Source organism: Trichoderma ghanense (genome assembly GCF_004382785.1).
Source record: "Trichoderma ghanense strain CCMA-1212 chromosome Unknown scaffold_14, whole genome shotgun sequence".
Lineage (NCBI taxonomy): Eukaryota > Fungi > Ascomycota > Sordariomycetes > Hypocreales > Hypocreaceae > Trichoderma > Trichoderma ghanense.
In genome coordinates this window covers 215,337-235,972 of record NW_027395677.1, presented here as the reverse complement: position 1 = coordinate 235,972, position 20,636 = coordinate 215,337, and the positions used below count along the sequence as shown (strand labels likewise).

The 20,636-nt window shown below is 55.3% G+C and overlaps 8 protein-coding genes across 8 annotated transcripts; 4 read left to right on the top strand and 4 right to left on the bottom strand.

Annotated features, from left to right (window-relative positions):
- Positions 1-3,336: 3,336 nt before the first annotated feature.
- On the bottom strand, positions 3,337-4,098 carry CCMA1212_008960 (uncharacterized protein; the record flags this gene model as incomplete). The annotated part of the gene is made up of 3 exons (XM_073706062.1): positions 3,337-3,456; positions 3,541-3,668; positions 3,864-4,098. The coding sequence occupies 3 exons, from the start codon at positions 4,096-4,098 to the stop codon at positions 3,337-3,339; spliced, it is 483 nt and encodes a 160-aa protein (XP_073555384.1).
- Positions 4,099-4,140: 42 nt separating this feature from the next.
- On the top strand, positions 4,141-5,250 carry CCMA1212_008959 (uncharacterized protein; the record flags this gene model as incomplete). The annotated part of the gene is made up of 4 exons (XM_073706061.1): positions 4,141-4,449; positions 4,493-4,729; positions 4,792-4,820; positions 5,010-5,250. The coding sequence occupies 4 exons, from the start codon at positions 4,141-4,143 to the stop codon at positions 5,248-5,250; spliced, it is 816 nt and encodes a 271-aa protein (XP_073555491.1).
- Positions 5,251-6,222: 972 nt separating this feature from the next.
- Positions 6,223-7,550, top strand: CCMA1212_008958 (uncharacterized protein; the record flags this gene model as incomplete). Its single annotated transcript, XM_073706060.1, has 5 exons — positions 6,223-6,405; positions 6,663-6,809; positions 6,855-7,145; positions 7,288-7,306; positions 7,396-7,550. 5 exons carry the CDS (start codon positions 6,223-6,225, stop codon positions 7,548-7,550), a joined length of 795 nt encoding a protein of 264 aa, XP_073555490.1.
- A 675-nt stretch (positions 7,551-8,225) lies between these two features.
- Positions 8,226-9,479, bottom strand: CCMA1212_008957 (uncharacterized protein; the record flags this gene model as incomplete). Its single annotated transcript, XM_073706059.1, has 2 exons — positions 8,226-8,967; positions 9,037-9,479. 2 exons carry the CDS (start codon positions 9,477-9,479, stop codon positions 8,226-8,228), a joined length of 1,185 nt encoding a protein of 394 aa, XP_073555493.1.
- Positions 9,480-12,033: 2,554 nt separating this feature from the next.
- Positions 12,034-13,494, top strand: CCMA1212_008956 (DNA repair protein rhp57; the record flags this gene model as incomplete). The annotated part of the gene is made up of 1 exon (XM_073706058.1): positions 12,034-13,494. One exon carries the CDS (start codon positions 12,034-12,036, stop codon positions 13,492-13,494), a length of 1,461 nt encoding a protein of 486 aa, XP_073555492.1.
- Positions 13,495-13,670: 176 nt separating this feature from the next.
- CCMA1212_008955 (DNA-directed RNA polymerase III subunit RPC2) lies at positions 13,671-17,532 on the bottom strand (the record flags this gene model as incomplete). The annotated part of the gene is made up of 4 exons (XM_073706057.1): positions 13,671-16,902; positions 16,958-17,059; positions 17,137-17,149; positions 17,206-17,532. Coding segments are annotated over 4 exons (3,672 nt in total), but the record flags the coding sequence as incomplete, so codon positions are not given.
- A 213-nt stretch (positions 17,533-17,745) lies between these two features.
- On the top strand, positions 17,746-18,187 carry CCMA1212_008954 (DASH complex subunit dad3; the record flags this gene model as incomplete). The annotated part of the gene is made up of 2 exons (XM_073706056.1): positions 17,746-17,850; positions 17,972-18,187. The coding sequence occupies 2 exons, from the start codon at positions 17,746-17,748 to the stop codon at positions 18,185-18,187; spliced, it is 321 nt and encodes a 106-aa protein (XP_073555494.1).
- A 319-nt stretch (positions 18,188-18,506) lies between these two features.
- On the bottom strand, positions 18,507-20,178 carry CCMA1212_008953 (putative 37S ribosomal protein S5; the record flags this gene model as incomplete). The annotated part of the gene is made up of 2 exons (XM_073706055.1): positions 18,507-18,727; positions 18,852-20,178. The coding sequence occupies 2 exons, from the start codon at positions 20,176-20,178 to the stop codon at positions 18,507-18,509; spliced, it is 1,548 nt and encodes a 515-aa protein (XP_073555497.1).
- Between the last annotated feature and the right edge of the window lie 458 nt (positions 20,179-20,636).

Here is a 20,636-nt window from a genome sequence, read left to right as displayed (position 1 = left end):
CACAGTCAGCCGTCGTCTCCAGGAGATCAAGCATGTGGTGATGTGTAATAGGATCCTCCAAAGCACCAGCTGCGCGTGTCTCTGGGCAGTGGGTCGTGCTGCGTAAGTTCCGCCCTCAAAGATGTATGGGGAAGGATGGGAGAATAGCCCCAAGTCGGCCTTTGCCGGGGCTGAGGGGAGTGTGGAGGGCATCCTCCGCATGTCCGGCCGTGATAACGAGGCGTCGGGCATGGTACCTTGGCCGTAGCCAGGCCAAAGCATCTACAACCTTGCAGGCGTTTCGCCGCCTAGCACCTCGTCGGACGAGTAACAACACCTGAACGCTTGCACAGCTGCACATACACTTGTACATGCACTTTGCTCGCGTTAGTGTCCACTAACAAGGAAAAAGAAGAAGCAATATAGGAGAAACAATGCCTGGTGACATCGACGTCTGGGCCGTCAAAGACATGATGGATGCAAGGAAACATCTCGACTTACCCCTTCACTGTAACGGCTGATTCGGGAGCAGCTGGTCATTCCACCACAACGCCCTTTTCTCCTTCTCACATGAACCCCCAGCAGAGAGAGCAGAAGAAACCGATACCCGGGGGAGCTCCGAGTGGGGGGTGGAAACGGTTGGAGTGTGTGCAGCAACGAGCAGCGAAAACGCGAGAAAGCTACAAGAACGGCATGTGCTTGGCCTCGAGGTGAGAGGAGCAGCGGCAAATAGCAACGTGTGCTTCGGCCCTGTGGGTTGCGGGACACGGGGGAGAGAGAGCAAGAGAAACGATCTGGCGTCACGTCAAGTGGATCAGAAAGCGACGGGTTGGAAGTTGGAGTGGTGGCTTCGGACGAGGGGATGTTCGGGGTGAGCGCTTCGGAGAGGGAGGGAATTTCGCCTTGGGCCTTGGTCGGGTCGGGTCTGGCCTGGTAATACGATTTGAGTTGATTTGATTTGCGTGCGCGGTGTCTTTTCGCCGTGAGCGGCGCTAGATAAAGCGGGCTGGCGCTGTATTAATTGAACTTGGTGTCGCCAGTGAGGCTGAGGATGAGGGAAAGGAGGGAGAAGAAGAAGAAAAAGATGGAGGAAAATCAAGTCAAGGTCTAGGTACCTAGTTAATACTAGAGGGGAGATACTATGGTCGAGATGGTCGCAAATTGTGAGGGAAAGAGGCTGGTGATCCACCGGTCCTGCGTGCCTTCCAACTTCTCCTCGTTTCCACTTGCACTGCCAACCTGAACCTAATGCTTGCTTGTACTTGGTACCTCCTCGAACCGACTCAACGCCAGCTGCAGGCCTCGTGATGCCCTGGACCATTGTCACGATGATGCTGTGCGTGGCGAAATAGAACAGCCCTGGAAACTATCAGCTGCTGAGTCATTTAGAGCCTAGGTATGTTACGAGCAGGGCACAGGCCCCGGGTCACAAGGCCGCAGAGGTAAGGTAGTTCTGCCGCCCGCAAGTTGTCGAATCTTCAGGTTACGGCATAGTCTATCCGTAGCCTTGCTGCAAGTATTTGACCACCAGGCAATAGTAAGATACTGTACCGACAGAGGGCAAATGCTGCAGATTCTCAGTGCAACCATCGATGCAACGACGTCACGAGCTAACAAGCGACCCCATGGTGCCCCTCAAAAGGAAAAGGCGACTAAAAATCGTCAGGAAACGGATAGCCTGAGGTTGAGGCCAGGCGGGAGATTTCTGATAGGACAGGGACAGCTCATCCCCCCCAATTGTTTCTCCGCGTGGAGACTCTCCAACCCCATGATAGGGAAGCCCACGTAGGGCATCGATCGAAGGAGTACTCGGAACTTTGAAAAGGGAGCCTTTATCCCTACTCAATGGCGGTGGTTATACAAGAGCCGATTGGTAGTCGGTACTTGGCCACACCTTTGGCTTCCCAGCTTCTGCAACTTGTGCCATTTCTTACATGTTCATCAATGCCTGCAACATTTTCGTTATCTACAGTGCAGTATAGTACAGAGCAGGAATAAAGAATAACTACCAAGTGCTAGGATAGGGCTCGATTCAAGTCCTTACCAGCTCCGACAGAGCCGAGATTTGCTGTGGATGTTGTCGCTTCTCCAAGCCCTCAATGTCTCTCGGACAAGAGGATGAGAAAAGCTCGAGTAGGACGTAATCGCAATCGCCCTGTTTTCCACTCCTATGGTAATTGCATGTCTGACTTGAGATCATACTCGCAAATGAGGTACGTTATCGTCTCGATACTGCTCCTGTGCTGCCATGTCATCTAATATCTCCCTACCTCGTATATACAAAGCGTTATACCAGCGTTGCTACCGACTTGTTGTACCTACTCCGCATGCCCCCCCCCCCTCGGGCCAACGGACCAAAGTTCCAGCTCAAGCCATGGACAAGGACTCTGCTCCCTATCAACGTCCCGATCCGATGGCCCAGGCAATTGGCCACTAGGTAGGGGATGAATTCCATCATCCAGCCAATCGCTCACCTCATCTGTTCCTGTACCCGAGTTACGTCTCCACGGACTGGACACTTACAGTACGATGGGATGCTCATAGTTACATTTCCGTGTCTGTGCCTGATCTCCTCCCAAGAGGTACATCGGTAATACAGTAGGACCCCCACGGAGACATTTGAAAGGTCTTCACATGTCAGCGTCTCCCTGTCCGTCATACTACCCGTATTTCGCGCATCAATCTATTTATGCTGCATGGATGGATCTCTAGGGACGTCAAGGTACATACATGAGGGGTATGACAGGTCAGAGGTGGGATCACGCCAAGGGGGGACAGGGTGAACATGGACTTCTTCTACATTGAATGACAGACCTTGATCAACTAAGGACCGGACAGAGCAGATACAAGAGGTCAAAATGAAGGTCTGCGTCCAGGTACACAAAGACATCCAGCACGTCGCTTCATCCAGGCATATCTCTTTGATGCTGCTTGAACTCCAGATTCCCCCTTGCTCGGCTGCGAACGTGAACAGAGCAATGGCCCAACAGGGTAGAGTCCTTCTCCCCCAGACCACAAGCCCCGAAAAAGCAAGGGAGACACTCAGTTCAAGTTCTTTGCGCGCAGACGCTTGGCCTCACCCAAATACTTCTTAGAATCGTCGAGCCACTGCTGCAAAGAACTGCTTCTGCGGCTCCTCGCTCATAAAAGAGTTTTCAACATATCTCCCAGCTGCAAAAAGCAACCCACTGCATCAGCCGCGCGATGTCCCACTCCAGGCCACACACCATGACATGACATGACATGTACGCAAAGGGAGATAGATACGTACCGTCTTCCTCCAGCTCGTTCCAAGCCTCCACGATGGTCTGAAGCTGCCTCTCCGCGAGCAGCATCGGCGGGATGGACTCGGCGCTATCAGCGAACAAGTCGTAGAGCGTCTGGAGGTTCGGCATTCATGCTGGCCCAGGCTCCCTGGACCGCCTCCAGCGTCTCGATTGCAGGCGCAACAATGTCGATCGGGTCCGTGACTTGGCCCTACAATGATCATGAACCAACCCCCTGAGTCAAGTCCGCTGGTCCGGTTATATGGAACTTTGTTTGGAAGGGCTTGCGACTCACCCTCATGGAGGTTATGTCTGCCTGCAAGGTTTTGGCGGCTTGCAATTTGGCTTCGTCTGCTTCGAGAGCGTCTTGGACTCCCTGTATCTTCTTCTCCAGTCGTTCAATGTCGCCTTCGGCCCGGCTTGCTATGATGCCGCCAGCAATGGTACCAATGGGAAAACTGGTGGTTCATGCGGCAAGGATCCCTTTTGTCAGCTCGTCTTGAAGAAAGAAAGAACAACGACTCGCCTACGCAGTGGAATGGCGGGGGTTAACCTACACCCAGGAGTAATAGTTTGTCTCTCGAATCGTTGCGTGGTCTGTCAACAAGGGTCAGTCACAGCGGCTGTAGTCGTCTCCAAAGCAAGTAAACTGGACATCGCCCGCGTCGATTCCTGACTGAGCCTCCTTTATATCAGCCTTGTCCTTGTCAATCTGTGCCTGCAGCTTGCCGGTCCAGAGAAACCTGCAGAGCGCGTGCATCTGGCCCTTTTCGAGGATGAAGATCTGATCGCCGGCGTCTTCGAATCTGGGTGCATGCGGTCCGAGAAGCAGCTTCTGCGAGTGCTCTTGCATTGAGCATCGACGCTTGGCAAGCTGTATCCATCCGTGTCTGGCATGGTTGATGCGATCAAGGACCTCGGAGCTGGCCCTACCGTCGACGTTCCCTCCATCGCAGACATCACGGGCGCGACTCGGGGGGACGCAGACTCTGAAGCAATCGTCACCATGGCAGCATGGGACACCTGGATATTGACTCAGATAAGCAGATGGCTTTTGCCCTGGACAACGAAGATCGAGGGCGCAGCTGAATACCAGATTGCTCTACGCAAACACGCCATCAACGGCAAGCAGCTCGCCCAGGCCATCAAGGCTGGATACGAATATGTGAAGGTTCAGATGGAGGTGGTCCACTACAACAAGCAAGTAGCAGATCCTCAAAGCTTGCTGGATGAGTTGACCGGGCAAGAGGACATTTACCACCAGGCACCAAGCTGAAGCCAAGCTATACGATAGGCTCATGGCACTGAGGACGGGTCTCGTGATTGAGCTGCAGAATATGATCTGGGGTTGTAGGTCCTGGGCCCTAGCCGACAGCACCGCCGTCCCTGATTCTACCAAGCCGATTGAAGAATACGAGAGCGACCTTTCCGTGATCACCCGCGATATGGGACGATTGATGAGCAGTATCCCAGCGACTTTCAAAGTAAACGGCTTCTGCTACTGTTCCTCTTCACTTTTTGAAAGGATGGCTGACTGAGATATTAGGCTTTGGGTATCCCGACAAAAGCGAAGATGTATGTTCCCGCTTACACGTTGAAACTTGGGGACGCAGCGACTAACAGCATGGCAGCTCCCCCTCAACTTTGGCCAACTGCTCGTCCAAGGTCTCAAGAACAAAGCACACACTGGCAGTTTCACCCTCGCCCCCCCGACAAGGCCTTGGCCGGGTTCTTTCACTGAGGGAATCACTACCGCCTGAGTAGCCTGGATCCCACCCTCAGGGGCGCTCTCCCCAATGCCAGCGCCGCCAAAGGTGAAGACGGCACGGTGGTTGTTCACCTGCAAATCACCACGTCGGGCATCTACCAAGATATCCAAGACGGCCAAGTCTTCCGCTTCGCAAACCTTACCCAGGTGCGGCAGTGCTCGTATGAGCTCAAGGCGAATTGGCGAACGGGGGCAGACGAGGGACGATCCCATCTTTGCGACGAGATTTCATGCTGAGCCTACGCCGTTTACGCAGTGGCGGATTAAGTTGTTGAACCCGGACGATATGGATTCGAGGGGCTTGACGGGGGTTGATTTGTATTGGAAAGGCCATGTTCGGTATGGTCCACAACCAAGGCCAGGAGAGGAGTGAGCGTCTGCAGAAGAGGCCAGTCTGCCAATATACTTGGATGATCTTGACAAAGGTTGCCGTTTCTTCACGTACTCGCACTAGTCTACTGAAAGAAATCCGTCGATGTTGGGGAGGAGATGGAACTTGACATACAATGATCGTTGACTGAGTCCAAGTACTCCCTTTTAAAGGGCTTATCCGTGCTACCAGACTTATGTACCAAGATGGGAAAAGTCTGGTGTCCTCGCACATCACAACCCATGGTAAGATATCAGCCCGGCACTTCTTTACGCAAATCTCCTCATCACATGTTTCAAATCACAGAACATATCAATGACATCTTCTGCCAGTCGTCTTCCCTTCCTTGAATCACCATACGGAGAACATTTGGTAGTTACCATGCAGGTCTCAGCCGCATGACGGAAACACGTCTATACTTGCAACTACAGGCAGAAGGGACGTCATCTCTCACTAAGATCCGGAGTGAACCATCAGATGGGGCAGGGGTGTTGATGTAGAAGCACGGGTTACTCGATTCGAGCCACCCAAGACAAGGTGAGGCACTAGACACCTCTCTAGTTTCCGAGCTGCCACGCTCTGAATCCCGTATACTCCGAAACATTCCAAGCCAATCAAGCTGCAAATGTGTCACATAGAGCTTCAGCTGCGTCGCTCTGCATCAACTCTCCACAAGTGTAGTGCTCATGTCTATCAAACTGGCTATCCTCATCCACTACATCATCCAAGGGCGTTGTATAAAACCAGACATCAAAATTTCTCTTCTCCCCACACTCAACATCTCTTCCATCCTCTTCTTGAGCAAACACAAGGAAAAAATCACAGAGCATCCCCCAACAATGGCATTCGACAACTCCTTCCTCAGCCCAAGGGGCCTGCTAATAAACAACAACTCAAACTTCGTCTGCCACGGACCAAACTTTGCAAACCTCAAGGAAGCAACCCAAGCAACAGAGAACTTGCCGTACTCTGACCAGACAGTCACCCAACAATTTGCGTTTTCTGAATTGGGTTACATAGAAGTATGTGCCTCTGCAGTTTTCCGCGCTTGATACGTTTGAAGGTGGGCTGAAGCTATAGCCGATGTTAGATATACGTTGATATCATCACTCCTCTTATCAACGACTTTTTCGCTGTGATTATTCGTATTTTGATGCTTCATCCGCTACCTGCCGTGATAACGAAGGCGCAGATCTTTAACCGACCAAAGGATCTCGAGGCAAGCAAAAGGCATTCTCACAGCTCGGCCTTCGGATGCATTCTAACTTCCAGGTTTTAGTACGGATACCGCCAGGTCAGACAAGTCTGCAAAACTCTCGTCCAACTACCATCCACAGCCGAAGAAGACGACGGTAAAGAAGCGCTCTCCCAACCTCCTCCTCCTCCTCCCTTACCCCCTTTCACCCACGGCAAACCACCACCCACAGTTCATCTCATATCAAGTACACAGATGAAATCCTCGACACCCTAGCCCGCCTCTACGACAACGAATCAAACAACGGCTCCCTCCGCCACAAAGTCCAGCAAACCCATCCGGGACCGCCTCGAGCGCTTGAAGGCATTATGCCATTCCGCCGAGGCTACAGCCAACATCCTCAAAGAGGCCATTGACAGCGTGACCGAGACGAAGATGCTCCTCAAGCGATTCGAAGACGTAAGCTTGGACAGCGAAGGGACTGTGGAACGGTTGAGGAAGTGCCATGGGCGTGAGGCGCAGCATGGGGATGAGCATTTCCAAGAGGATCTGGATGCTTTGGAAGAGGTAAAGGTCTGTTTCCCCGTTGAGTGCGGCTTTGTCCTGGAAAGGCTTTTTGTGGAATGTGTTTTGAGGTGAGGAGAGGAGGAGAAGAGAGAAGCCTATAAACCATCAAAACACACAAGACAACACGCAACGCTCATTGCAGAACCTACAACAGGCCGTCGGTAAGTCCAACCCCCCTTTCCCCCCCTCTATATTACCCCCCCCGAAAGAACTGATGAGCTGACGAGGAGTTACTGCGGCTGCGTAAAAGGCGCCACGGTCGAGATCGTCAATGACTTGACTGCCTTGTCCGACTACGTTGCGGAACATACGGAGCCCGGGCCGGGGCCCCCCCTTTTGTTGAACCTTGAAGAGGCCGCGCTGCTGAAGATGTGGAAGAATCTCCCGAGATTGAAAAGGTCTTAACTTGAGGCTCCTGAATCACGACTTGATGCTGTGCTGGCATTGATATTCGCAGTGCAAAAGTCTCTTGACGAATACATGTCTTGAGCTCGATTGATTTGTCTGCTTGCTTGAGTAGACAGATTGCGCCTTTGTAATCGTCAAGTTGTGATTCATAAATCAGCCTTCTCACAGATACAAAGACCCCCTCATTCGCTGGCTACAAGGTTGTAAAGTCATCAAATGGGACTCTGCAACAGTGCTTGTCTCCAATATTAGAATGGCGGCAGATAGCAATCTGTACAATAGTATGATATAGTCTATCGAGACGCTCGGCTTTCGTGATCGGTCAATGTACATATCCAATCGGACATTGAGGCTCCCCAGAATCTTTCTAGATAACCCAAGATCAGAAAAGAAGCACCATGGTCCCTCGCAAGCTATTAACATCACCTCATCACCTCACGGTGAACATCATTAGCACCACTCGCATCCATCCTTCTGTGCTGGAAACACAATGTAGATATAAAAGAGAATCCTCAAGAAGCTCCCAGTCAACTCCGGCCACAAAAGGCAAAGAATAAATCCCACAACGCCCATCTTGACTCATATTTACTTTCCTCCCATCTCATCACACATTTTTCGTATAAATTGGTATCAAGCTTTTCATCATCCACGACGCCGAATCATGGCCGCCATCTAAGCAAGCTCATGCATCTGGCCGCGGTGGTCGTCCGACTGCGCCGGCGCCTCGTGAATCACATTCTCCTGCGGCTGGTAAGGTCCAGGAGCCGCGGGAGCAGCGTAGCCGCCAGAGGGCACCGGGCTGGTACTTGACGGAGCAATGCTGTATCGGGGGTCCACGGGAGAAATGGTCTGGCCTTCGGGCGAGGTGTAGTATCCCTGCTGAGGGGGGTACTGCTGAGGCGGGTATGGCTGCTGTCCGACGGCCGCGGCGAACTTGGGGTCGTAGTACCCCTGAGGCGTCTGCTGCACCGGAGGGGACTGGTAGGTCGGGGGAACCTGGGGCACTGGCTCGTGCGTGCCGGACTTGGCCTTGTTGCGGCGGAGGAGGAAGAAGGCGGCGAGGCCAATCAGGCCGAGACCGCCGACGCCGCCGACGACGCCTCCAACAATGGCACCCGTGTTCGAGGAGCCGCCTCCGCCGCCGCCTCCACTTCCACCTCCACTGGTCGTAGTCGGTTCCGGGCTAGAAGAAGTCTCGCTAGAAGTTGGTGATGAAATGGGAGTGGTGGAAGTTGAGTCAGTGGTGGTGGTAGCACCGCCGTCCAGTGGAAGAGGAGTGAATTTCCTGGAAGCCTCGCCGCGGTAGGTGGTCAGCGCAGCCTGGACATCCGTGATGTCAACATTGTTGCAGAAGACATCCATGATGTCTCCCGGGAAGGAAATCGTGTTGCAGTACGGCAGCGCCGAGTTGGTGCTGTTGACGACGGTGTTAGCCAGGTCCCCACAGATTGGGCTTGAGGAGACGGATGAGGGAAAGACATACCACTTGAGAGTAAAAGTATCAACCGCACAACCATTGTCGCACTTGCTCTGGCTATAGTAGCCGTTGTAGTCGATGCAGACGTTCCTGGCATTGCATTCCTCCGTGTTGCAGCAGGCGACATGTCCCGGAGCAGTGGACGAGGTGAAGAAGACGCAAGTCGCGCCACCACCGCACGTGTATCCCGCGCCAGCAAGGCCGGAGATGAAGCCGCAGGTGTTGTCGGGAGCAACATAGACCGTCTCGATGCTGGACGTTGAAGCGGCTCGCCGCTGGATAGCCTTGTGAAAGGGAAAGTTGGGCAAACCAGTCGGCTTGGGGGAGAAGCCGTCGATGGCATAGTCCGAGGCAGGTGTTGCCCTGGGAAGCTGGTTCAGGTTGCGAGCATCAGCAACGGCCAGAAGAGCCGCGAGGGCAGCGGCATAAACGCTTGTTGCCTTGTTCATGGTGGCCAGGCTTCAAGAAGGGGTATCGCGATTTGGGCAGCAAGATGGACAACGCCACGGCTCAGGAGCTGGCTTCACCGAACGCTGAGCACAAGAAGGAGCAGGAAGAAGAAAGGGAGAAAGGTTCGGTCCCTTGGGGGGGGAGCACTACCAAACGGTTTTATTGCACCAGCATTGGCACAAGCGGACCGACCCAGACGAAGAGAGCGCAGAATATGCCTGAGCTACTGCGGCATGCTTCTTAGACCCCGTCCCTGATACGCCGTAGCTGCCCAGCGGCTCTGCTACAGAGCATTGGCAAATGGCACAACTGCATCCTCCATCCTCCGCTCCATTCAGCCTCAAGCTAGCACCTGTGCTAGCTCACCAAGCTTGGCTGTAGCATGACATGGGTGCCGTGTGAAAAGGTGCCATTGTTGCAGGACGTCGTCTCGTGGGATTGGGTGGCTTGGTCGAGCTGAATGGCAGCAACACGCTAACAGCAAATAGATCCTAGATCCATACGACCACCAGCCAGTGTGCACCCGGCACAGCGACAGGGGGTGCGGAAGGGCGTCAGCTCCCATGCAGTAGAGGTGCGGAAACGAGAAATCTGCTGCTTCGTGGTGATTCAGAGCACATCGCTTGCGCACGTGCAGGTATGTATGTCGCAGTTGCTCACAGTATTCGCCCGCGAGTAGTTGCTGTGATGGACCCCTAGAATCACCGACGAAGCAGATTAGAGCAAAGCCCTGACGTCTGTAGCTCAAGCCACCAGATCGGTGCCCTGGCTACCCTGGCTTGCCACAAGCGCAGCCGCAGCCGCACGTTGGGGTGCCCTGAACATGAACCCATTCTGCAATGGGTGCCAAATAAAGAAGACACGGCATGATGAGGCCCCGCCAAACAACAGCAACACGGCACCGCTTCGTCTGCTGGACGTCGCAAACCGGCATCTCTCGTGAGCCGCTTCCCTGACAAATCAACAACCACGGCCTTTGCTCTTGATGCCTGACCGCAACAACGTCTCTCGCGCATCGATCAGGACAGCCGTATCGCGTCTTTTCGTCCCCTCACTTTCTCCGTCATGGCGCGGAACTCGCAACTGCGTCAATGCCAGTCTATATCGGGAACAACCTTCTTTGTTATGGTTGTCGAATAAGACGGAGGAATAATTGTGGAAATGAGAGGGGACGCTGGAGGTAACGCAAGTTGATGAGCGATCAGCGACACAGCCTGTCTAGCAGACAACTAGCCCCGGCGACTAGGCGAGGCCGGGGTCAACGTCGCTTGTTGTCGCTCAACTTGATGCCCGGTCCTGTCAGCGTCCGCCACGCCTATCGCGGCCGTCGAAGGAAGAGCGGTCGAAGAGCGGCGGTGGCTTCAGTCTCGGTTCCCGAAAGAGACTTCGAGACGAGTCGCGAGTGCTGCCGTTGGCGTCAGTAAATACTCAACCACGCAAGTATTCTTTGTCTCTGAGCCGACTCTCTATTTCCTCCAGGATTCCCCGCCTCAGTCGTCCTTTTCAGGTACCCTGTCTGCCAAGTCCTTCTTCGGCTTCCAAAATGCTGCCTGGCGAAGCCCTACAAGGGCGCAACGCAAGCACTCCACAGTGTCGGTTTTCTCTGCTTCTTTTTCCTTTTTACCGCCATCTGCAGCTCGCAAAGCCGTCGCGAGCTAACAAAGACCCTGGGCGAAGAAAGTGAGCCGCCTCTCTCTGGTTGGCTCCTCGGAGGACCCTGCATGCTGTGCCGGTGTAGCTCCTCCAGCATCCACAGCTCGATAAGAGAGTGAGGCTGAACCGAGTTGCGAGAACAAGTCTGACAGGGATCAGCTTGCTTGAAGAATAACGTCGGAGAGGTAAATTGGCGCCGTCGAGTTGGAAGAAGACGATGCTATTTCTGTGTATGGAGTCAATCGGTCAGAACTTTGGCTCTTGAATATCCGCCATGTGTATTACTAAGCAGAGGCCAGCCCTGGTGCAGGGTAGGTAAGAAGGTAGTGTGGATAGTTTGGGTCGTTGGTTTGCTTCACGCAGACACCAAGAGAAGGGCATCACGTAACCAGATCAAACATCAACAACACTCCAACCAGGCGTCTTCTGGAGTCATCAACTCGTCTTAAGGTACCTCTCAGAGTCAGTACCAGGATATCTTCGTGCTAGTTCTCGTCTGCCGCATAAAACAAGGCAAATCACCCCAGATCGCATCGTTCATCCATTTATCCACGCCCAGAGCCGCATTAGCGCACCAAAGCAGAACCCGAACAACACCAGAATCCTGTCTCCAAACGCCATATGCAAGGCACTGCTCGGCACGCAATAGCGCACAAGTAGCCCTCGCAGCTGAACCCGCAGAAAACGGGCTGGCCAAACGCCCTCCCCTCCCTTCAGCTGGCGAGCCTCTGGCCCTATCATCTTACACCCTTATTTCTTCTTCTTCTTCTTCTTCTCCTCCTCCTCCACCCTGCAGTCTCCTTCGCCAAAGCCCTTTTTGCTTTCACCGGGCTCAGCTTGCCTTTGGATCTGTGTCTTTTGTATCTGCCTGATAGAAAGATTGGGAAACGTGGGATACAAATGACGGACCTCCTCCACATCCTCCCTTCGTTCCCCCTCTCTGCCTTTGCCGCCCTCATCCCAACCATCGAACGCCACGCCCTCACGACCACCGACCTCCTCACCAGCCACCCAGCAGACCTCGCCAAACGGACTCAGCTCCCAATCATCGACCTGCGTCGCTTCCTCGCCGCCATCCAAGCCTCACTGACCGACGACCTCCCCCCCAGCAGACCACTCGCACCACCACCACCACCACCACCATCCACCCCATCATCACCCTCAGCCAAAGACAAACCCCCCAAGCCGTCAACACCTCCCCCCTCCTCAGGCAACTTCATCAGCACCCTAGACGATGGCCTCGACGCCGCCCTCGGAGGCGGCATCCCCATATCCCACATCACCGAATTCACCGGCGAAAGCGGCGTCGGCAAAACCCAATTCCTCCTCTCCCTCTGCCTCGCCGTCCAACTCCCCCCTCCCCGCGGCCTGCGCAAGCAAGCCCTCTACATCTCGACCGAATCCGGCCTCGCAACCAGACGCCTAGCCCAGATCCTCCAAGGCAACGCCATCCTCCAGGAAGCCCGCGCCGCCGGAACCCCAGCCTCCCTCGACGCCATCCACAGCGCCGTCACCCCGGACCTCGAGTCCCAGGACCACATACTGGAGTACCAGGTCCCCGTGCTGCTTTCAAGACACGACATCGGCCTCTTAATCATCGACTCCGTCGCCGCAAACTACCGCGCCGAGTTTGACCGCCAGCACGGCTCCCACGGCTCCAACATGGCCGCCCGCAGCGCCGAGCTCATCAAACTCGGCGCCCTCCTCCGCGATCTCGCCCGGCGACACAACATCGCCGTCGTAGCAGCAAACCAAGTCGCCGACCGCTTCGTCTCACCGTCAACGCCCACCATCCACCACCACCGATCTTCCGCCCCTCGAAGCACCACCAACCCTCATCTCGAAAGCCCCCTAGCATCACGCAGCAACATGCCACCCCCCTCATCGTCAGCCATCCCTCCTCATCTCTCCAGCACGCCAACCTCCTCCATGCCGTTCTCCTTCCCCCCAGACCCGGACGACGACAACCAGCAGCCTTCTTCTCCCGCCCTCGCGCTAGACCACCAGCAGCGCTGGTTCACCGGCTGGGGCGACGACCCCCGCAGCTCGAGCTCCCTCAAGACGCCCAGCCTGGGCCTCGTCTGGTCCACCCAGATATCGTGCCGCGTGGCGCTCTACAAGAGGCCCGTGTACGGTCGCCCTGCGAGGATCGCGGCGCCGATTTCTGCGGACGATGATGATGATGATGTGGATGTCGGGGCGCCGACGCTCAAGACGTGGAGGAGGTGGATGAAGGTGGTGTTTGCGCCGCATGTGGCTGCTTCGGGGCAGGGCATTGAGAATGCGACTGAGTATGAGGTTACCATGACGGGGCTGAGGTCTGTCAAGAGGGATAAGGCGAAGCAGGCCGTGGTGATGTAGGCCGTTCTTCAAGTCACGCTGTGATGCGATATAGTGCTTGACATCGGCAGTGAGACTGACAAGTTCATCAATATGACTTTGCTTCTATTGAGCTATGTTGCTTTATATATATGTATACATTTTCCTCTATATACCGCCTCCAACTCCATCCCGTATCTGACTGAACTCATGTCGGATCAGCTAGGATGAGGAAACTCATCCTCCAACTGCAGCCTCACGCCGACATTCATGCTAATCAGCTCCTGCACCAGCAACTTGGCCGCATACGGCATCTGCATCTTGGTCACCTCCCTCGTGCTCTTGCACGTCCCGCAGTACCCCCTATACCCAAACAGCCCGCACTGCTGGCAAATGTCAATCATGACGCCGTCCGAGCTCAGCATCAGCCGCTCCAGCAGGAGCTGCGAGGCGCCGTACGCAATCAAGCAGTCGCGTTCCATTTCTCCCAGACGCAGACCGCCGTCTCGCGATCGACCTTCGGTGGGCTGGCGTGTCAGGATCGCTCTGGGACCCCGCGCGCGCGAGTGCATCTTGTCTTGCACCATGTGCTTCAGGCGCTGGTAGTAGATTGGGCCGTTGAAGATGTACGCCTCGAGGGGCTCTCCGGTGATGCCGGAGGTAAAGTAATCTTTGCCTTCCCACGAGAAGCCGTGGTCGACCAGGACCTTGCTCACTTGCTCGACGGGGTGAGACCGGAAGGCGTCGCCAAAGCCGTATTCCTTGCGGCCGTGGACGACGGATGCCTTGCCAGTCAGGCATTCCAGCAGCTTGCCGACCGTCATTCGAGAGGGGAAACCGTGAGGGTTCATGATGATGTCAGGACACAGACCGCTGTCGGCGAATGGCATGTCCTCCTGGTCGACAATGATGCCCACGACACCCTTCTGTCCGTGACGAGATGAGAACTTGTCGCCGAGCTCGGGTCTACGCGTCTGTCTCGTCTGCACCTTGATGACCGTCGTGTCCTTTTCCGTCTGCGAAATCATGACCTTGTCGATGTACGCGGGATCGGCGATACGGTATGACACTGCCGTGTCCCGGTACTCGCTAGGGCCTCGATCAAGCCCGATGCCCGTCGTCGTCATGTCGAGAGGAGTCTCCTTCTTGACCATTGCCTCTCCCGAGTGGATTCGCTGACCGACAACGGCCAAACCATCAGCGTCTAGAGCTTCGTGCTTCTTGATTCGTCGCATGACGCCGTTTTCGATCTCGTTGAGAGGATCCCCTATACGCTCTCTCCTTCCGTTGGGGTACTTTTGAAGCTCGGTCGTGTACTTGCGGAACACCTGGCAGCGCCCGAATCCTCGGTCTATTGAAGCCTTGTTCAAGACCAGAGCGTCTTCGATATCGTATCCGGAGTATGACATAACGACGACTGTGGCATTCTGCCCAGCCGGGAGCTTATCGTAATGGATGAGCTGGATGGTCTTTGTAATGACCATGGGCCTTTGAGGGTAAACCAAGGTGTAGAGGAGAGTGTCGATTCGGTTGAATTGGTTATGTGCGATGGCACCAATGGCTTGTTTACCCATGGCACATTGGTAGGTGTTTCGAGGCGACTGGTTGTGGTGAGGGAAGGGAATCAGGCCGGCAACGGCACCCAGAAGCGTGAACGGCTCAATCTCCAAATGCGTCGTGCTCATGGTGACTTGGTCTTCGTATATCGTAATGAGCGCATCGTTTTCCTCGTTGACGTCCAGGTACTCCACAATACCCTTTGTCAGGAAGTCATCAAAGGTGACCTTGCCCAACTGAAGGAGACGGAGATGCTCCGGCTTGAGCTTCTGCTTGCCGTTCTTGACGATAATGTACGGCCGACAGATGCGGCCTTCGTCTGTCGCGATGTGGATGGCATTAAAGTGTGAATTGGTGTGGATGCCGACAAACGGCGAGATCCAGCCTCGACGTCGCATCGTGCGGAACCTGTGCGTGAACCTCTTGGGGTATCTGGTGAGTGCAAACGGAGTGCCGTTGACGTGGATGATGTAGGAGCCTTCGCGATGCATCTCCGCACCGGAGAAGTTTCTAATCGGCTCAACGCCAACATCGAGGGTAAAGATCCACCTCATCACAGGCGCCTCATCCACGTTGGTCGTGATGTGTGTCATCAACGCAAGGTTCTTGACCAGACCACACGCCTCACCTTCGGGCGTATCGGACGGGCAGAGCATACCCCATTGCGAGGGCTGAAGAGCTCGCGGTCCACTCACTTTCCGTGTCTTCTCAAACTGACTGCTAATTCGTGTCATCATACCAAGGGCACTGATGTAACTGAGTCGACTGAGGACGTGGGTGACGCCGGCTCTGTTCATGTTGAAACGCTTGACGCTCCAGTTTCCTGACTGAATGGCCCGATTGATCCCCAAGCCGATGCTGTTGGCATGATTGCTAATCATGTGAACGGCGTCCAACGGCACAGCTCGGTTGTTCTTCTTCAGAAACTTGTCGATTGACATCTTCACCTCGCTCATGAACCTCTTGAAGAGATCTTCAAAGAGGAGCGAGAGCAGCTGGCCAGCCAACTCCAGTCGCTTGTTACCAACGAAATCTCGATCGTCCACCAGCTTGGGATCTTGTGAGGCCATGAGGACTCGGCGCGTCATCATAGCCACGTAGATGGCCTTGGGGTAAAAGTCGAGTCCTTCGATGGGGACGTGTGCGATGATGAGGTTGGCCAGAGCATCCAGTCCTTCTTCGACGTTGTTGCGGCGGGCCTGGGCGCCAAACTGGCCCTTCCGAGAACCCATCTTGACGCGCGATCCGATGTACTCCAGGGCTTGCTGCTGCGTGAAAATACCGGCCTTGGCGGCTTCGTCAAAGTTGACAAGGAATTCGTCCTGATATCTGCCGTCCGAGCCCGCCACAAGCTGCATAATCTCGTAGTCCGAAAGGCCACCCAGCGCCTTGAGAACGATGACAATGGGAACGCCCTCGACCAGGATGTTGTGGGTGAGGACAATCTTGTCCTTCTTCAGGGTAACGTACGTTTTCGACTTTCGCTCGTGGGTGGAACTCGTTACGGATGCGGAGATGACATTGTTCTTCTCGTCGGCCTCGACAATGACACGGTTCTTGCTGAGCTGCTCCTGAATCAGAATGACCTTTTCCGTGCCGTTGACGATGAAGTAGCCACCGGGATCCAGCGGGCACTCGTTCATCTGCTCCATCTGCGAGTTGTTGGCGCCGCTGAGGCGACACTTGCAGCTCTTCAACATGACGGGCATCCGTCCGAGCGGCACGTTCTTGCGCACAATCTTTTGCTTGTCACGGATGTACGCGATGTCGACAAAGATGGGCGCGGCGTATGTCATATCGCGGAGTCGGCACTCCATTGGCGTGACTTCTGTCCGGGACTTGGAGTCATTGTAGTCCAGTCGGCGAGGTCGGTCGACTCGGATATCGGTGAACCTAAACAATGGTGTTAGCCGTTTGGCGATGGCAGCGGGAGCATGTCCAAGCGTACTCTAGCCAGAAATTGCTGTCGACATCGCTTCGGATGGTGCGGTTGGCGCGGACGATTTCCTTGATCTCGTGTTCGACGAAGAAGTTGTATGAGTCAATGTGCCTGGCGCAAGTCAGTATATCGGTTCGAGCTGGCGCCGCGATATGCAGCTTGATGATGCGGGACAGGATTATGCGTACTGCTTCACGAGACCTAGAAGGCGTCAGCAACCGGCATCGTCAGAAGAGGCTGCAAACAGGAGCGCTCACCTTTGACCTTGAGGAACGCCGGCAGCAGCTGGAACTTGTCCTCCTTGGTCGAGATGGGATCCGTCAGCTTCTTGCCGTTGTAGAAAGGCTCCAGCAGGGCCTCGAAGCCATCGTCCATCAACGGCATCTTGCGTGTCACCTCCAGGGATTCATGGACCGGCGGGATGGGCGACAGTGTAGGAGGCGACTTGTCCTGTCTTGAGTTGCGTCGGTTGATGGCGAAGACACTCGATATTTTTTTTGCCGCCTGATTGATAATGGCGATATGGATAAGCAGCTTCGGCGACGAAGAAAAAAAGTTACTGCCGCGGCGAGGACAAGTGGGGCACGTCCACGTTTGGGCTGGTGCAGGTGCTGATAGCGGCTATCAGTTGCATTTGGTGGGGTGTCGGATCGCCTGGATTCAACGACGGTCGACAGCAGAGGCGCCAAAAACACAGCATCATCTTCAACTCAGGCTTTGATATGCCATGATATCAATTATAGCTCGCAGCTTAACATACTTTGTTGAACTCATATAGAAAATCAAATCAGACGGAGATGGACCAGCCACACACAGGGGGCCTCCTCTCGCCTCCAGAACTCGCTCCTCTAGAGCAGGAAGTCCTGGAAGAATACGACCGGCTAGCGACCAACATGAAGACTGTACGTTCCAATTCAGCAAAATTCCCGGTATCCCGACTACTCTTCACTTGGAACCCCAAAGAGACGCGACAGTACCAGTCAGTGTGAGTGCCTCTGCTAATATAAAGACGCGTTTACACAGCTGGCAACTCTGCTAGACGACCTAGCCTCCAACCCAACAGTCGGCATCCTAGATGGCCTGCGGGAGCTGGAGCGCAAGACAAGTCTCGCATTCACGCTGCTCAAGGCGAGCGTGTATAGCATCGTGTTGCAGCAGGAAATTGATTGGGGCGGTGGCGGCGGCGGCGATGGTGATGGTGGTGAGCAGGAGCATGTGAAAGAAGAAGAGGAGCTGTGATGCGTGGTGAGAGGAGAGGCGTGTTTGACTGAGGCACGTTTTGAGGGCGAGCTTTTGGAAGAGAGGATTGATGAATGATACCCTGAATAGAAGAGGTTCTACGTACGATGTTTGATTGCCTCTTGGCCAATGAATTAAATGATCGTCTTTTACACTCTCATTCATTTGCTTGTAACATGTATATTCATTTTCAGCGTCATCGTACTTGTACACAGAGAGCAGTGCATCCCACCAATCACCACTCCCTCCCCTCTGTATGTCTAACAACCCAGCCATCTCTCTTTTTGTTTTACAAAAACCCCCATTTTGTTTTCCCCGTTTAATATACATTGCCTCCATAGTACACCTTCCGCACATCCACCATCTTCTTTCCCCGTCCAATGGCAATCTCCTCGGGATCGACCTGGTTCATCAGCGCCTCGTACGCCGCCTTGACGGAGTTCATCGGGTTCTTGGACCGGGGCATGCGCGCCGCGATGTCGTGGATGCCCGAGGCACGGCACATTTCGAAGATGCGGTGAGGGCAGCGGAGACCGAAGCCTGCGTATTAATCTGAATGTCAGCATGCACTTCTCATTCCAACGTGCAGCTTTAAACGAGGAGGAGGAGGAGAAGAAGAAGAAGCAGAAGCAGAAGTGAAGTGAAGGAGGACAAAAGTTCTTACCTGGAGGACGGGCAAACAGCTCAACGACGGTGCCCGAGACCTTGGCCTTTGCGTTGCCGTAAATCGTCCTGTTCTCGTACCGCCGAATGGGCTTCATGTTGCGAATAGCCAACAGCTGCGCCGTCTCGGCCGCGAGTCCGGCCTCGGTCGACTTTGCGATGCCCAGACCCAGCCGGCCGTTGCCGTTGCCCGCGATGGCGACAATCGACGTGCTGCGCACCTTGCCCAGACGGGTCTGGTTGGTGACCCAGCGCGTGACGAGCACCTTGCGGTAGATGGACTGGATGTCCCGCAGCGACATGCCCGTCAGCCGCTTAATCTCCTGGTAGCGGCCGTCGTCGTCCTGGCCCTCGTCCTCCGGGTCGGCGGCCGACTTGTACAGGCCCTCGACGCCGGGGACCTTGCCCAGCTCGGGGGCCTCGGCCGAGTGCAGCCGGCTGGTGCCCGCGGGGCCGTCCTCGATCAGCTCCAGGTTGGACGGCTCGAGCTCGCCCGAGTCGGGGCCCTCGCCAATCTTGCTGAGCTCCTTCTTCCACTCCTCGTCGATGGCGCGGTCCAGCTTCATGGCCTGCTCCTGGGTAATCTCAACAGCCTCGCCGTCGCTCTTGGCATCGGCGTCCTCCTCGACCAGATACTTCTTCAGCAGCTCGGGGTCCTTCTCCAGATCCACCAGTTCCTCCTCCGTCAGGTCTATCAGCTCCGCGCCGTTGCTCTCCTTGACCCGCCGCAGAGCGCGGACCATGGCTCTCGTCAGCTGGTCGCTCGTCTTCTTGTCCGTCAGGTCCGCCAGCTTCGACCCGTACTTGTCCGCCCAGTCGCTGGGGTTCAGCCACTGCGGCTCCCAGGGCGTGCCCTCGATCTCCGGCTTGACATCGTACCGCGGGTCCAGCACGGTGTAGTCCTCCATGTACTGCGGCCTGTAGGGGTCGTCTCGCAGCCGGCCCTGGAAGATGAGGTCCTCGGGATCAATGGCCGCCTCGCCCGCTTTCAGGGCCTCCAGCTGTTCAGGCGTGTACTTCTTGCCGAGGGCGTCGAGCTCCTCCTTGGTGTAGTCGGGGAACTTTTCCCGGCGGTACTTGTCGAGCCCGTCCTTGCTCAGCAGGCCCATGTCCTCGGCCTTGACATTGCGGAAGCGCGATCGCCGCTTCGCCGGGCGGGGCGCCGAGGTGTGGAATTGCGATTGCGACTGCGACGGAAACTGCTGCTGCTGCTGCTGCTGCTGGAGTTGATGAGGCTGGACCTGGTGCTGGCAGCCGACGGTTTGCGCTGTGCGGGCAGAGGCGACGCACTTGCGCAGCAGGCTGCGCGCCGGACGGGCGACGCTCATGGCCAGGCGAGGCTCCGGATTGAGGGTCGCGGAAAAGAGTCAATGTGCCCTCGTGAGGGTGCTGGGCAAAGCGATGGCGGGCCTGGAGCGTCGAATTCACGGGCCTTGTCGTCTCACGACCCTTGAGATTTTTCTGCGAATTGCCCAATTGAGAGCCACCATGGTGGTTGTCTGGTGACTCAGCAACTAATGTGGCTGGTGGGCGCAAGCCACACTGCCTTACGCCTCATGGGACGACGGTTCACGTGCATTCACATGAAACTCGTTTGTCTGGGGAGCGCATCCCTGTCCAATGAGAAAGGTAGCCCGCCCCGAAGTCCCCTAGACGGGTCCTACAGCTCTCTGATGCTGGAATAAGGCATGCATGCGCTCATCTCAGCTCGCAGATATAAGCTTTACATATTCAAGTCGTCTTCATTGCATCTATATAGCCATAATGAAAGCTTCATTTCAACACC